Here is a 16,752-nt window from a genome sequence, read left to right as displayed (position 1 = left end):
TGTTGGAAAGTGATTTTTTCCCTACTAAAACCTCAGTTTAACACTGACAATCTACTAATCTATATACTGAATAATTAATTAGGATTAGAAAATTATATAGTTGTTTTATGTTGATAATAGTCAGTTACATGCACATAGGCATGGAGATCTGATATGTATTTTCACACGCAGTCTGTAATGTCGATTCTTTTGCTTTCAACATTATTTAATGTTTGGAAGCAAGAAATAAAAAGCCTGAAATGTACAAAATCATTATTATTTAAAATTGTATGTTCTAAAACATATACATAATATATAAAATATAATACAATCACTAAGCCTACAATAATGGACGGGATGTACTATGTTTAAGTTTATATATAAATTACTTTATTGTGATTGAAACATAACTATTACAGCTATACAGGGTGTCACTAAACTAAAAATCCTAATAATAATGGACAGGAGATTCTATTTGAATATCAACTTATTTTTTTGTCATTTGATCATATCACCTGAAGTCACAATTACTAAACCTAAGACTGGACGGGACAGATTACTATTTGAACATTGATTGGGCATTTAATAGAGGTCAACAATATTAAATACTGCAAACATTTAATAAAGAATTTTTGATTCTTTCAGTCCTATTTTCCACATCAACTAAATATCACTATAAAAAAAAACAATAGCAGACAACTCACTAAACTCAAGTGAGAAGTCACTGTAGAAGCAGGATTACAGCCATCCCCAGTACAAGTGTAGACACATGATCTGTATTCTAATTTATCACCGGGCTGTTGGACATAGTTGCAGTAGTTCCCAAGGTCCAGGGATGAACAGAACCTTTTGGTACCTATCCCTCCTATTTAAAGAAAATGTGGTTCAATGTGGTAATCAACTTGACAAGTGTTAATCATGCAGTTACATGGTGCTACATATAAAATGACGATGGTGCAAAAAAAAATCCTCTACAACAGAAAATCCCAAAAAGGCAAATAAGTACCATAAAGACTAGTGGTTTTTATGCAATACTGAGCCTCAAACACATGGTCACAACTTTTCGGCTCAATTCCCTCCATGTGTATCATTGCGTCAGAACAGTCCATCGTTTCTGATCCAGAACATTGGTAACACATTAGTGAGTCGCCTAATGGGTTAGAAAATGTTAGTTTATTAGATATTGGTTAATGATTTAATAGGAATCCAAGTTATTTTATTACAAAATGGGAAATAAGTTGTTAATGATTGATAAATCCTGTTAAACTATTAGTAAGTAGGTTTAGTAAATGTATTCGTATATTTTAACACAAAACACCTTGTTAAAAATGATTTTTGATATTAGTAGATGCCCCTCAAACGATTAAAATACCTTCGAAACGCCCTGTATGTTTAATACAATATTTAGCTCCATAAACTTCATCGCAAGGTGTAGGTGTGAGATCTATATCGGACCCGAGCCACTCATTGCATTGAAATGGGTGTGTTGGGTCGCTGCCATTGCATTGAAAGCAATTTAATGCTGTAGCTGTATCAAGTAATATGAAATAAAATGGTAATTTGGCTTAGTTTAAATTAGAAATTTGATGTTATTTAGTTGTAGGGTAGGTTAAACCGTGTTTGTTGAGGGTCTAGGAGTGTGTTTTTGTTATAATTGGGTTTTTCTTCTGAAGTTTTGTTCAAACAAGGAATTTTTGAACTGAAATTTATAAATGAGTACTCACATTTTGCAACGATAACTACAAAGGTGGTCAGGTATAATAAATGTTTGCAGTGCATGGTTTTCGAGGGGGGTTTAGGAAATCAAATTATTAAAATGTAACTTATTTGGTTAAATTTGTCAACAAAACATAAACGGATCAACCGCGCCTCTTTCCCTTCGTCACCCCTCTACGGGTCTTTTTGACGTAAGAAATGTCAAATCTGACACACGTCATATGTCAGTGTGACTTTGGTGTTTGTAGACAGCATAGATTACTTACTAATTTTTAGATAGGAAACCTCCATAAGCGTCAATGGAACACTGAATGTTGCGCCCTCTGGATGTCGAGAAGTAGTACTAATCGGAAAGGAAAATGGACTTAAGACGTTTTAATAGCGGGAAATTTAAAATTTGAACCCTCTATACGAGTCTTTTTAGCGAGTAAGCGTCTCATTCGAGCGAATAAGTCATGACGTCACCGTATAAGGCGCTTTAAGCGTCTTCCGAGACCGCTAATAAATTCGATATGTCAAAGGGAAGCTATACAAATAATAATAAACAATAAATATTGATATCAATTTTTTTATAGTTTTTTAGAGTTGAGAAGAAAAATGCAGAAAAAAATCAATTATCAACAGAGCAAATAGATTTGCAAAAAATACAGTGAAGAACATAAAGGTGAGGTTGCACGGATATTGTTTTAAATTGATATTTGATTAGTTTGTGTTTATTTTTATGGAAAAAAATATGAGTGAGGTTATGTTTACGTCAGTAACTTTTTCGTTTATTGTATTTCCTCTTGGGAAAATGTCTGCATTTTATAAACATTTTGTTATGATCTAGTTCTGATCCTAAAAATGTATGAGATCGGATTTAGACTTAAAACGTTTTAAAAACTTAAACAAATGTGTGTTTTCATGGTTTATGTCAATCTTCAAAACGAATTCAATACCGTTGAAAGGTATATCTAATATTAAGATTCTCACGGCTGTTAGACATAATGTCATTCGAGCGCAACCATATGATGACGTAACGCTTAAGATATCGTAAGGCAACCGAGTAAGGCGCTTACTCGCTAAGATATGGCTTTTGACATGAAAAATGTCAAATCTGACAGACGTCAACAGGATGTTGTTGCTTGTATGCAGCATATATTACTTACTAATTTTTAGAAAGGAAACCTCCATAAGCGACAATGAAATACTGAATGTTGCGCCCTCTGGATGTCGAGGTGTAGTACTAACCGGAAAAGAAAATGGACTAAAAACGTCATAATAGCGGAAAATTTAAAAATTTTTGAATTTGAATTTAGCTCTGTTTTACCTTGCGCTTAAAATAAGTGGGAAGTATGAAAGATATTAAGTGTTCTTTCGAAAGCGGCAGTACACAAATTGAAAAAAATCTCTATATTAAGCTAATATACCTAATAAAATTATGTTTTACATTTTGCCTATTCCCATGCTACGCGGACGATCATAAAATTATTCTACAAATAAATTCCATTTTAAATTGTGAAACCTTTCAAAAAAAGCATCAATTACCTAATAAAATGTTGCAATGAGAACCTTGATAAGTGTCCTATATATTATTTTTTTTCTCAGGGTACTACCACGTACTATTAATTATAACTACAATTTTGGAAGTGAGTGTTTAAAAAGAGTATCTTATATAAAAGATCTAGGTGTCCTATTTGACTCAAAATAAAACTTTTTCTCTACACATTGACATGCTAGGTATAATGACTGCAACAGAATCTTCGGTTTTAGAAAAATCTAATTTGCAAACTTTAAAAATTATAAAACAATGATGACACGTTCACGCTGCACATATTGTAAGAATACACGTTGTTTTATACCTTTTACAATTCAGAAGTGGGATGATAAACAATTGGATCTTCGTTAACGGTACGAATAATCATAGACGCCGCATCTGTTTTCCCTAAATCCTTCATGGAGGTAGCAGTCTTCATATTTTTCCAATAAAGTGTAAAACTCATTTTTATGTTTGTTAGAAATACTAGAATCCACAATATCAAACTCACATCCGCACACGAATTCATAATTTGGTGCATTATTTTCATTAAACATTGGTATTTGGCGCAGAAATATAGTTACACCAACTTAATAGATTAAAATATCAGGTAGATTTAAAAAGTCACTATCTTCGAAAAAAACTGCTTGAAGGTTGGCCTTAACGTCGCCTATTCTTATTCTAATATAGTAAGTTACAATTTGCATCAGTACCTTAGAGAAAATCCAGAGTACATTTTTTTAGTTTCATGTTACAAAACTCGTTTCCAAATTATGGACCACAACTATACACATTATCCCGAACATTCCAGAACTTGAAAAAAGGCGTACGGCTGACATGTTAGCATTATTGAATATATACTGTAGAGCGAATTATTACCAGAACTACCCTTTGGTAAAAATGGTAAAAGCTGATGTGAATTTGCATTGTAATAGTTTTAGCGTGGATTTCAATGTTGTGCAAAATTAAATTTGATTAAGCATTTAGTTAGGTATTATTTAATTATTGTTTAATTTATAGTAAGTTTGAATTATTATTCTAATATCAGAATAAATAAATAAATTAAAAAAAAGATTTCTGTTTATCATGTTTTTAATTTTCAGGCACTTGAGGACATTTCTGAGTTTCTCCAGGAACTTGAGAACTATTTAAAAAAAAAATACATTTTTTCCTTCCAGGCAGTTGAAGTAAACTCTTATTTTTAATTTAGAAAAAGAACCTTATGACAAAAACAATGTGTATGGCAAAGAAAGATATAGTTAAAAATTTAATTTTTTTTGACCATTGTCACTTTTACTCGAAAAAGAAAGGACCAGTTTTTTTTAATACAGACCTGTATTTCCTTATTTATTTATAGAAAGAAATTTATACTAAAAGTAATGTGTAAGACAAAGAAGGCTAAAAAAAAATTGCTAGACTCAGTATTACTGGATTTATGCCGAAATGTTTTATTTACAGCAAATCCTATTTAGGAAACCATGTGGTTTCTATTTAGCGATAAAAAATAAACGCTTACCTCAGGAAGTGTATGTAAATGATGAACAAAAACGGCTTATCTACATATACATTTTAAGTAAACTTTACTTAAATTAAAAACAATTTTAAGTAACGCTAGTTATAGTCATTATTAAAAACTGATAAAAATAATTGACAGACTTAAAGTGAAATTTAATATGCATCGGTAAATGTCATGTGGTTCCAGAACGATTGTGAGCTAAAGGTGTTTTTGATCGACAAAGAGTCTTGTAAGTTTTCTTATAATTTGCTTTTTATTGATAATTAATATGCAGCAAAACCCTTCTTAACAGGGCCTTTTCCTTGACTTTAAGCCACAAGACAACCTTCAAAAAAAAACCCACGACATCTCTAGGTGATAATTTACTATACATAACAGGCTTTTCTTATTTAAAAATAACATAATTAAAATGCATATTTCCCGATTTAATGTAGTAGGTATTTACAGCTGATACTGTTTTATGCTCGCACTTGGTACCCTTGACCGACTAAGGGAGGTCGCGGTAAAATGCATTTCCTTCTGCTCTATACAACCCGTGTCTCGAAGAAGTTGTCCTAGGTCACTATTTTATATTGCCTATACCATATACAGTTCAAGTCAAATCACTTTTTACGTGTTTGTGAAAGAAACACCCTGTACATTTGCGATAATATAATGGCCTCTACAGGGAAACTTGTTTGCGCTACAAGCGGATTTGCTTGGCAATTGATATGTTATTATCACATAAGTAATTACATAGAAACCTGAAATTGACCACATTTTATAAATAAAGGTCATATATGCTTTAGGGGTCATAAATGAGGTTAATCAAAACGTGCTAATTTTTTTTAGAAGAATCTTGAATAGGAAAATTTACTGCCTTACCCTGTAGATATAGATAATTGGTCATTCCTAAAGCATATATCATATATGCCTAAACGAAAATTAATGGGTGTCGTTATTAGCGAAATTCCGAAAACGTTTTTTCTTTTTTTAATGTCCCTACCGGCCGTGATAACTAATAAGAACGAAACACATCCGAGCATGTAACGAATATGAATTTAAACCGTTTAGCATAAAGTGACCGGGTCAATGCCGTATCGTTCTTTATTTTTATTTTTTTTTAAATATAATTTCGCAATAAGTTAAGGTGAAATTTCATTATCACGGGGATTTATTTATTGTCGTATTGAAGGGCAAATTCGAGGGCCAACTGTATAATAGCACATTCCGTTTTTTTTCTGGCATATTAAGCTATTATCAACTATTTGTATTATGATATGTGATACCGTGAAATAAGAGAGCAAATGCATAAAATAAATTGTTGATTCACGTCTGTGATTGGTTTAATGACATACAAAAAGTAATATTTCAAGATGATTCCAGGCATATTAGAAAGGTGAGATGCGGTAGAATGCTAAATAATGGACTTTTGACCCCCTTTTTGGCATGAAAACCTATCTGTCACACAGGAATCATTGACGATCGCAATGAATTGATGGTTCACGTCTGTGATCGGTTCAATTACATACAAAAAGTAACATTTCAAGAAAATTCCAGGCATATTAGAGAGGTGAGATGCGGTAGAATGTCAAATAATGGACTTTTGACCCCCTTTTTGGCATGAAAACCTACCTGAGACCCAGGAATCATTGACGATCGCAATGAATTGATAGTTCACGTCTGTGATAGGTTCAATTACATATGAAAAGTAACATTTCAAGATGATTCCAGGCATATTAGAGAGGTGAAATGCGGTAGAATGTCAAATAATGGACTTTTGACCCCCTTTTTGGCATGAAAACCTATCTGAGATACAGGAATCATTGACGATCGCAATGAATTGATGGTTCACGTCTGTGATAGGTTCAATTACATATGAAAAGTAACATTTCAAGATGATTCCAGACATATTAGAAGATAGGAGATGAGATAGAATGCCAAATAATGGACTTTTGACCCCCTTTTTGGCATGAAAACCTAATTGAGACCCAGGAATCATTGACGATCGCAATGAATTGATAGTTCACGTCTGTGATCGGTTCAATCACATACAAAAAGTAACATTTCAAGATGATTCCAGGCATATTAGAGAGGTGAGATGCGGTAGAATGTCAAATAATGGACTTTTGACCCCCTTTTTGGCATGAACACCTATTTGAAACCCAGGAATCATTGACGATCGCAATTAATTAATAGTTCACGTCTGTAATCGATTCAATTACATAAAAAAAATAACATTTCAAGATGATTCAAGGCATATTAGAGAGGTGAGATGTGATAGAATGCCAAATAATGGACTTTTGACCCCCTTTTTGGCATGAAAACCTATTTGAGACTCGGGAATCATTGACGATCGCAAAGAATTGATGGTTCACGTATGTGGTCTGTTTAATTACATACGAAGAGTAGCATTTCAAGATGATTCAAGGCATATTAGGGAGGTGAGATGCGGTAGAATGTCAAATAATGAACTTTTGACCCCCTTTTTGGCATGAAAACCTATCTGAGACCCAGGAATCATTGACGATCGCAATGAATTGATAGTTAACGTCTGTGATCGGTTTAATTACATACAAAAAGTAACATTTCAAGAAGATTCCAGGCATATTAGAGGGGTGAGATGCGGTAGAATGCCAAATATTGGACTTTTGACCCCCTTTTTGGCATGAAAACCTATCTGAGACCCAGGAATCTTTGACGATCGCAATGAATTGATAGTTCACGTCTGTAATTGGTTCAATTACATACAAAAAATAACATTTCAAGATGATTCAAGGTATATTAGAGAGGTGAGATGCGGTAGAATGTCAAATAATGGACTTTTGACCCCCTTTTTGCCATGAAAACCTATTTGAGACCCAGGAATCATTGACGATCACAATGAATTGATGGTTTACGTCTGTAATCGGTTTAATTACATACAAAAAGTAATATTTCAAGATGATTCAAGGCATATTACAGAGGTGAGATGCGGTAGAAACCCAAATAATGAACTTTTAACCCCCTTTTTGGCATGAAAACCTATCTGAGACCCAGGAATCATTGACAATCGCAATGAATTGCTGGTTGACGTCTGTGGTCTGTTTAATTACGTACGAAAAGTAACATTTCAAGATGATTCAAGGCATATCACAGAGGTGAGATGCGGTAGAAATCCAAATAATGGACTTTTAACCTCCTTTTTGGCATGAAAACCTATCTGAGACACAGGAATCATTGACAATCGCAATAAATTGATGGTTCACGTCTGTGATAGGTTTAATTACATATGAAACGTAACAGTTCAAGATGATTCCAGGCATATTAGAGAGGTGAGATACGGTAGAAACCCAAATAATGGACTTTTAACCTCCTTTTTGTCATGAAAACCTATCTGAGACACAGGAATCATTGACGATCGCAATGAATTGATGGTTCACGTCTGTGATAGGTTTAATTACATATGAAACGTAACAGTTCAAGATGATTCCAGGCATATTAGAAAGGTGAGATGCGGTAGAATGTCAAATAATGGACTTTTGACTCCCTTTTTGGCATGAAAACCTATCTGAGACCCAGGAGACATTGACGATCGCAATAAACTGATGGTTCACGTCTCTGATAGGTTCAATTACATATGAAAAGTAACATTTCAAGATAATTCCAGGCATATTAGAGAGGTGAGATGCGGTAGAATGTCAAATAATGAACTTTTGACCCCCTTTTTGGCATGAAAACCTATTTGAGACCCAGGAATCATTGACGATCGCAATGAATTAATGGTTTACGTCTGTGATAGGTTCAGTTACATATGAAAAGTAATATTTCAAGATGATTCCAGGCATATTAGAGAGCTGAGATGCGGTAAAATGTCAAATAATAAACTTTTGACCCTTTTCTGGCATGAAAACTTAATTGAGCCCCTGACGATCGCGATGAACATCAAACAACTTTTTACCTGATATCAAAAAAATTGACGGTCAGAAAATTAAACAGAAGCTTTCTATACAACAATTAATTTTTGGACTTCCAGACTTCCCTCTTCTGCATTTTAAAAGAAAATATTAAAATTGAAAAAAAATACTTTTTTTTAGAGTTGGAGAGAACAGCAGTCTACAAACTAGACCAATATTGGTGAAATTCACCAAGCAACACACATAAAGGGATGTTATAAAAAGTACTAAAAATCTATAGTCTATTTCAAATAGGTAGAAAGTAATAAATCCTAATAAGTATGCAAAAAGGGGTCCAGGGTGAGCCTCCAATAATGTATGCGACTTTCACATTGTTGTACACTTTTGAAGTAATATTTATACTCTGTTTTTTTATTACCAGCCCTATTTATTTATTTACATAATGCAACGCAATATGTATATAGCAAGCAAACTTCTTATAGCAATCGAACCATACCTTTTTTCTCATTTTATTTATTAACTTTATTTATTATTATTTATTATTAACTTTATTTATTTTTTCTCACTTTATTTATTACTAACTTTACTTAGGCCAATGGATGATCACAAAATTCTCGATTATATTATCAATAATAACCTTTTCAGTGAAACTTTTGAACATCGAATACAATAGCTTAAATAGCATTTTTTAGAAAGATCTGATATTTCAAAATGTGTTTTTAATTCAACATATTGCTCTGCTTTAAATTATCGATATAATTATTTATCTCACAGGAGGATACAACTATAGAGAGCACAACTATGTAAGAAAACTGTCAAGTACTTTTCAGCACGGTTTATGCCTTAATTGAGAAGCAAAATGCGGTAGAATCGCCAGGAAAAATGACAAAAAAAACAGATTTAATTCTTTTTATAAAAAAAAACATTTTTGTATTGTTTATAAGACATCGCGTCTTTGTAATATATCTTCAAAAATACATACGTCCAGGAATTATTCTCTATCAACTAAGTACACCCTTAGCATGAAATAACACGCATAAATATATCGATTTTTCTATTATAGGAATGTCGGCTCTCAGTTATATTAACCATCAATACAGCTGAACACATTAAATATATTAGGGTGTAAAGCAGTGGGGCGGAATCACCAACCAATAGATTAAAAATAATTATTTTGGTTAAAGTTAGAAAAAACGTCACTCTAAGATGAGGAAAAGTAACAACTTCAAGTTCAACTTCTTTGAATTTTGCCAGTGTTAATGTATTAACATGCAAATTCTGCAAACAGGGATTTATATAAAACTTCATATTATGATAAATTGAAAAACACACAATCACCTTCACTCGTTGTGTCCATCATCAGAGGGATACTAAAAGAAATTTGTATTCACGACAAAAAGACACAGAAAAGATTTTACAATTAATATAAGTTGCACTTGCAAATGTATAAAATGGGCACAAGTTACATACACAAAAGTTAAGTTTAGGTCAATAAAATTGTTTTTCTATTGTTGGAAAATATAAAAGTACATACCAGCAGGTACCCTGGTGCTTTTAGAAAGTTTTAACATGGTATTCAGTTCAGTAATTGACTGTCTCAATTCATCTTTGTCAAAAAAATAAGACTTCTATTGCCTGAAAAACAAGGATTTTAGTGCAACTTTTGAATATTTCTGACACCTGTAACAAACTCAATTTAAACTCCGTATTTAGATAAAAATTCTAAAGGGTTTATATAAAGTCCTTAGGTATATTAAATTGGGAAGATTTTTACCCTTCAATCCCACCCGTGCTGGACCAACAAAAAGATGCAACTTCACAAAATAATAATTAAGCGATGCCCGGTAATCAACTCGTGAAAGTTTGATGTGTTGCGACCTTAGTTCCTCGACCTTGCGGCCTTTTTTTTCTCGTTAAAAAAATAATCGAGTAGTGAAATTGGGTTTTCTCTATTAAGGGCCTGGAGATCGATTGTTATTGGATATGTCGCAGTTTTAATACGTGAGCGTTTGGGGGTGTTTGTTGCTCGCGTTTCGGTGCTCTGGTGAAGATATTTTATTTAAATGTTGAGTAAGAAACATTCATCTTGTGTATGTGTGAGTTAGATGTATGTATAGAAATCTTAGAAAATGTACGTCACTGGACTGCTATCTCAAAAAATAAATGAACCATTTCGATTTTTTTGAAACACCAACCAGAGGCTGTTTGCAAGATAAAACCATCATTGACTGGTGGGGATGTTATCCTCTTACCTGCACACTGTACCACGGTGAAGTTTTCAATTTATTCAAGTCGATTGGCACCTACTAGTGCAAAGCAATACTATATAACTCTTAGTATCTAACCGAACGCTTTATTAATTTGAGCTCTCTTGGAAGGAGTATAAACAGCCATAATAAGCCGAGAAAAAAATTATAACTCTCTAAAATTTAATAATGCATCATGCAGATACACAGCAAAATTAAGCTTACCGATATTATTATTGTTATTCTGTAAAAAATACAATTAAATTAAGCAACAAGATTTGTTAAGTAAAAAGTGAATTTACATAACTAAACCTCCCTTTAGCTTTATTATAACGTTTGAAATTTTTAAATAACGCTTGTAGACAGCACAGCGAGCCGCGATGTTGCCATATTATCAGCCAAAAAAATTTCGGTTTTGCTGAAATATTCGATTCCTAGACACGTCAAATCATTTTATTACTTTTTCTTGGGCACAACATCGAATTGATTCAAATAAATTTTTGTTACGATGTCAATACCGTATGCTGTCTACAAGCTTTCATAGACTTCACAATAATATACGAAGGGCTTGTAGATAGCACACTGAACCTCGGATACGGTATTTACATTTAAAGCGTAGATAAATAAAAATAATTGTATTTATCACAATATCTTTGTTTAAAAATAAATAATATCATACACTTTACACAAAAATTCTTTATATAAAAAAATGAATAAAAGTGGTTCTTTAATATAGCAAAAGATACCAGGCATTTTGGTATTCTGTATGTCATACTATGCAAAGAATCCCTTTATTTTTAGTGGGAATTTGACGATTATGTACCTACATGAGGTAATTAATCTTGTCCTGATAACAGGAAGTACATTCATTAAAATTATAAATTAGTACCTACTACTGTAACACTGGAGTCCGTAAAAGAAATAAAATAACATTTGCTCTTATGTGCAACTGGATATCTTGATTTCTAGTGACTCAAAAGTTAAAATTATTGATTTTTAGAATACTTCAATGGCTTTACTTTAATTACTGAAAAAATTGAAAAAAACCAAGATATTGAATATTTTGGTCACTGGAGTACCTAGAAGAACTAAAATAATTTGTCTCTTATTGGCAACTTTATATCTTGATTTCTAGTGGCTAGAATGTTGTAATTATTGATTTCTAGATTACTTGAAGGACTATTCAAGCAATTATTAAAAAATTTATTAAAATCTATACACCAGATAGAAAGATATTCACATTTTTCTCACCTGAGTGCCTGGAAGCAATAAAATAATCTGTTTCTTATTAGCAACTCAATATCTTGATTTCTAGGGGCTAAAATGTTGCAATTATTGATTTTTAGGATACTTGAAGGGCTGTTCATAGAATTATTGAAAAAATTTTCAGAATCTGCACATCAGAAATGAAAGTATTCACATTTTCTCAGTTGCGTGCCTGTAAGAATTAAAATAATTTGTCCCTTATTGGCAACTCAATATCTTGATTTCTATTGGGTAAAATGTTGCAATTATTGATTTTTAGGACACTTTCAGGGAATCTTAAAGCAACTACTGGAAAAAAAATTGAAACCCATGACACTAAAAATCAAGATATTGACATTTTTCTCACTGGAGTGACTGGAAGAAATAAAATAATTTTCTCTTGTTGGCAATTGAATATCTTGATTTCTCGTGGCTAAAATATTGTAATTATTGATTTCTAGGATACTCCAAGGGCTTTTTAAGAAGTTATTGAAAAAATCACTTAAATCCATACACTAATAATCAAGATATTGACATTTTTGTCACTGGAGTGCCTGTAAGAACTAAAATAATTTGTTTCTTATTGGAAACTGAATATCTTAATTTCTAGTGGCTAAAATGTTGTAATTATTGATTTCTAGGATACTCCAAGGGCTTCTCAAGTAATTACTGAAAAAATTATTGAAATCCATACACTAGAAATCAAGATATTGATATTTTTTCTAACTGGAGTGACTGGAAGAAATTAAATAATTTATTTTCGTTGGCAACTGAATATCTTAATTTATTGTGGCTCAAATATTGTAATTATTAATTTCTAGGATACTCCAAGGGCTTTTTAAGAAATTATTGAAAAAATCACTTAAATCCATACACTAAAAATCAAGATATTGACATTTTTATCACTGGAGTGCCTGAAAGAAATAAAATAATTTGTCCCTTATTGGCAACTGAATATCTTGATTTCTAGTGGCTAAAATGTTGTAATTATTGATTTCTAGGATACTCCAAGGGCTTTTCAAGAACTTAAATCCATACACTTAATTATCCATACAAGAATTATTGAAAAAATTATTAGAATTTGCACATTAGAAATGAAAGTATTCACATTTTCTCAGTTGCGTGCCTGTAAGAACTAAAATAATTTGTCCCTTATTGGCAACTCAATATCTTGATTTCTATTGGGTAAAATGTTGCAATTATTGATTTTTAGGATATTTTCAGGGAATCTTAAAGCAACTACTGAAAAAAAAATTGAAACCCATGACACTAAAAATCAAGATATTGACATTTTTTTCACTGGAGTGCCTGGAAGAAATAAAATAATTTTCTCTTGTTGGCAATTGAATATCTTGATTTATAGTGGCTAAAATATTGTAATTATTGATTTCTAGGATACTCCAGGGGTGTTTTAAGAAACTATTGAAAAAATCACTTAAATTCATACACTAAAAATCAAGATATTGACATTTTTATCACTGGAGTGCCTGAAAGAAATAAAATAATTTGTCCCTTATTGGAAACTGATGATCTTAATTTATAGTGACTAAAATTATTCAAATATATATTATAATTAATAATAAATATAAATATTATAATTATTGATTTCTAGGATACTCCAAGGGTGTTTTAAGAAACTATTGAAAAAATTACTTAAATCCATGCACTAAAAATCAAGATATTGACATTTTTATCACTGAAGTACCTGTAAGAACTAAAATAATTTGTCTCTTATTGGCAACTGAATATCTTGATTTCTAGTGGCTAAAATGTTGTAATTATAGATTTCTAGGATACTCCAAGGGCTTCTCAAGTAATTACTGAAAAAATTATTGAAATCCATACACTAAAAATCAATATATTGATATTTTTTCTTACTGGAGTGCCTGGAAGAAATAAAATAATTTTCTCTTGTTGGCAACTGAATATCTTCATTTATAGTGGCTAAAATATTGTAATTATTGATTTCTAGGATACTCCAAGGGTGTTTTAAGAAACTATTGAAAAAATCACTTAAATCCATGCACTAAAAATCAAGATATTGACCTTTTTATCACTGAAGTACCTGGAAAAACTAAAATAATTTGTCTCTTATTGGAAACTGAATATCTTGATTTCTAGTAGCTAAAATGTTGTAATTATTGATTTCTAGGATACTCCAAGGGCTTCTCAAGTAATTACTGAAAAAATTATTGAAATCCATACACTAAAAATCAATATATTGATATTTTTTCTTACTGGAGTACCTGGAAAAAATAAAATAATTTATCTCTTATTGGGAAGTAAATATCTTGATTTTTAGTTGCTAAAATGTTGTAACTATTGATTTCTTGAATACTCCTAGGGCTTCTTAAGCAATTACTGAAAAATTATTGAAACCCATATATCCAAAGTCAAGATATTGACATTTTTCTCACTGGAGTGCCTGGAAGAAATAAAATAATTTTCTCTTCTTGGCAACTGAATATCTTGATTTATAGTGGCTCAATATTGTAATTATTGATTTCTGAGATACTCTAAGGGTATTTTAAGAAACTATTGAAAAAATCACTTAAATCCATATACTAAAAATCAAGATATTGACATTTTTCCTTACTGGGGTGCCTGTAAGAACTAACATAATTTGTCTCTTATATGCCAGGGCAGTTAGCTCAAAAAATGGCCTTTAGGAGAAGTTTTTGCAATCAAGCTGAATTTTTCACAGATGGTAGTACCCATCAATAGTACTTTGTAAAAAAAAGTTACACCTTCTAGGAGGCTTGCTTTTTCCGCCATGTTGAATTAAAGATGGCGGATGGTACTATTTTTTAAAATATCGTAACTTTCTTATTTATTAACCGATTTTTGTCAAGTAAAAAACATTATATTTGTTTCTCACTAAAAAATAAAATAAAAATATAAAACTATTTTGACAGGTTATATTTCTGTCAAAAAAAGTAAAAAAAAAATATACACTTTTCTTTTATCATCTTATTTTACAGGCTCAAAATTTTTCTCCAAAAATTGAGGTGGCAAAAAACTACAGTAAAATACAAAGTAAAAAAATCCAGTTGACGTAAATCCCCAATAGTTCTTTAATAGATTATTACTCACTAAGAGAAACGAAAATGATTTGAAGACGTTTTTCGAACATGAACTAAGTACCTATCCTCCGTATTTCTTTAGGCAAGGAAAACTCCGCAAAGGGAATAAGTCTGTTCTGATTTCCCATCTTTGTAAAGATAATTTTGAATTTGAGAAACCCGACACACTAAAAAATCCACTTTCAGTCATTGATGGTGGTTGCTTACTACATAAAACTGTCTGGCCCAAATTAGTAACATTTGGCGATATATTTAAAATCTATTGTCATTATGTTATTGAAAATTTTGGTTTCAACTCTTGGGTAGTTTTTGATGGTTATAGTGAAAAGTCCACCAAGGACGAGGAACATCGTAGACCTCAATCAAAAATTACGCCTAGGATTGATTTTCAGGAAAACACATCGCTGGTCTTCTCGCAAGCAGACTTATATCTTGACTTCTAGTGGCTAAGTGGCTCAATATTGTAAATAGGTATTGATTTCTAGGATACTCCAAGGGCTTCTCAAGTAATTATTGAAAAAATTATTGAAATCCATACCCTAAAAATCAAGATATTGACATTTTTCTCACTGGAGTGCCTGGAAGAAATAAAATAATTTTCTCTTATTGGCAACTGAATATCTTCATTTATAGTGGCTCAAATATTGTAATTATTGATTTCTAAGATACTCCAAGGGTGTTTTAAGAAACTGTTGGAAAAATCACTTAAATCCATACACTAGAAATCAAGATATTGACATTTTTCTTACTGGAGTGCCTGGAAGAAATAAAATAATTTGTTTCTTATTGGCAACTGAATATCTTGATTTTTAGTAACTAAAATGTTATTGGCAAGTAAATATAATTTCTAGATATGCAAAAAACAAGATTTTAAAAAAAAAAATTATGAATAAATTAATTGAGTATTGCAAGTATATGAATATTTACAATATATTAAACAAATAGTTTCCTTAGGTTTTTAATACTGGATCATTGGCATGACAAGTGATTATTATACATATTACCTTTGGTCAAGAATGGATTATAGAATCAATGGAGGTTCTTTAATCACGAAACAGCACACTAATGTACCTTATTATTAACCGTTTGTTTTAAACATGTTGTGCTTGTACTTTCAGTTCTAATATACATAGATGATGTATCATAATTATGCATTTATTTAATTTTCTGCCCGAGGATTTATTATAAAAAAATAGTCGTGTCAAACAGCTTTAACCACTGTTTGAAAATAGATCAACCAATCAATAGAATATTCGTTGCACTTGGACATACTGAATAATAAATTAGACTAATTTGTCCATTGGCCAAAGGGTGCTATCTGAGTACTGAAAAACGTCCTCTCTACTCCAAAAAATATCAAACAGCATAAAACTTGTATATTGTAAAACTTATTTTATATTTGTATTTTTATATACAATGTTTCATTGATTTGATCTTGACTGGAAACTTTCCAAGCGAATCGTTTCGGTAAGAAAATGCCCAAAATAGTCTTTCGTTTGACAAAAGTGCAAAAACTCTTCACATACATGCGGTGTAAGCATAATAAACAAAATACAAAAATGAACTTGAGACGGTC

General features: G+C 31.5%; 2 protein-coding genes across 2 annotated transcripts in view; one reads left to right on the top strand and one right to left on the bottom strand.

Annotated features, from left to right (window-relative positions):
- Positions 1-240: 240 nt before the first annotated feature.
- Positions 241-1,896, bottom strand: LOC126734017 (U-scoloptoxin(05)-Sm1a). Its single transcript, XM_050437527.1, has 4 exons — positions 1,704-1,896; positions 1,352-1,507; positions 986-1,129; positions 241-844 (listed from the first exon to the last, which is right to left on the bottom strand). The coding sequence occupies exons 1-4, from the start codon at positions 1,756-1,758 to the stop codon at positions 639-641; spliced, it is 561 nt and encodes a 186-aa protein (XP_050293484.1). The 5' UTR covers positions 1,759-1,896; the 3' UTR covers positions 241-638.
- Positions 1,897-4,874: 2,978 nt separating this feature from the next.
- The window catches only part of LOC126734094 (synaptic vesicle glycoprotein 2B-like), a 35,822-nt gene continuing 23,944 nt past the window's right edge, over positions 4,875-16,752 (top strand). Inside the window, exon 1 of the mRNA XM_050437615.1 lies at positions 4,875-4,956. Within this exon, the coding sequence (XP_050293572.1) occupies positions 4,902-4,956 (55 nt within the window). The 5' untranslated portion in view covers positions 4,875-4,901. The remainder of the gene's footprint in view (positions 4,957-16,752) is intronic.

The sequence above is a fragment of the Anthonomus grandis genome, chromosome 3 (genome assembly GCF_022605725.1).
Source record: "Anthonomus grandis grandis chromosome 3, icAntGran1.3, whole genome shotgun sequence".
NCBI lineage: Eukaryota > Metazoa > Arthropoda > Insecta > Coleoptera > Curculionidae > Anthonomus > Anthonomus grandis.
Note: the sequence above shows the minus strand (reverse complement) of the source record. Positions and strands in the feature narration are given on the sequence as shown.

Coding starts and splice junctions, on each gene's coding strand:
- LOC126734017 (XM_050437527.1), bottom strand. CDS start 1,758: ATGCACTGCAAACATTTATTATACCTGACCACCTTTGTAGTTATCGTT. Junction 1,508..1,703: donor TGTAGTTATCGTTGCAAAAT/GTGAGTACTCAT, acceptor TACTTGATACAG/CTACAGCATTAAATTGCTTT. Junction 1,130..1,351: donor ACATACAGGGCGTTTCGAAG/GTATTTTAATCG, acceptor CTAACCCATTAG/GCGACTCACTAATGTGTTAC.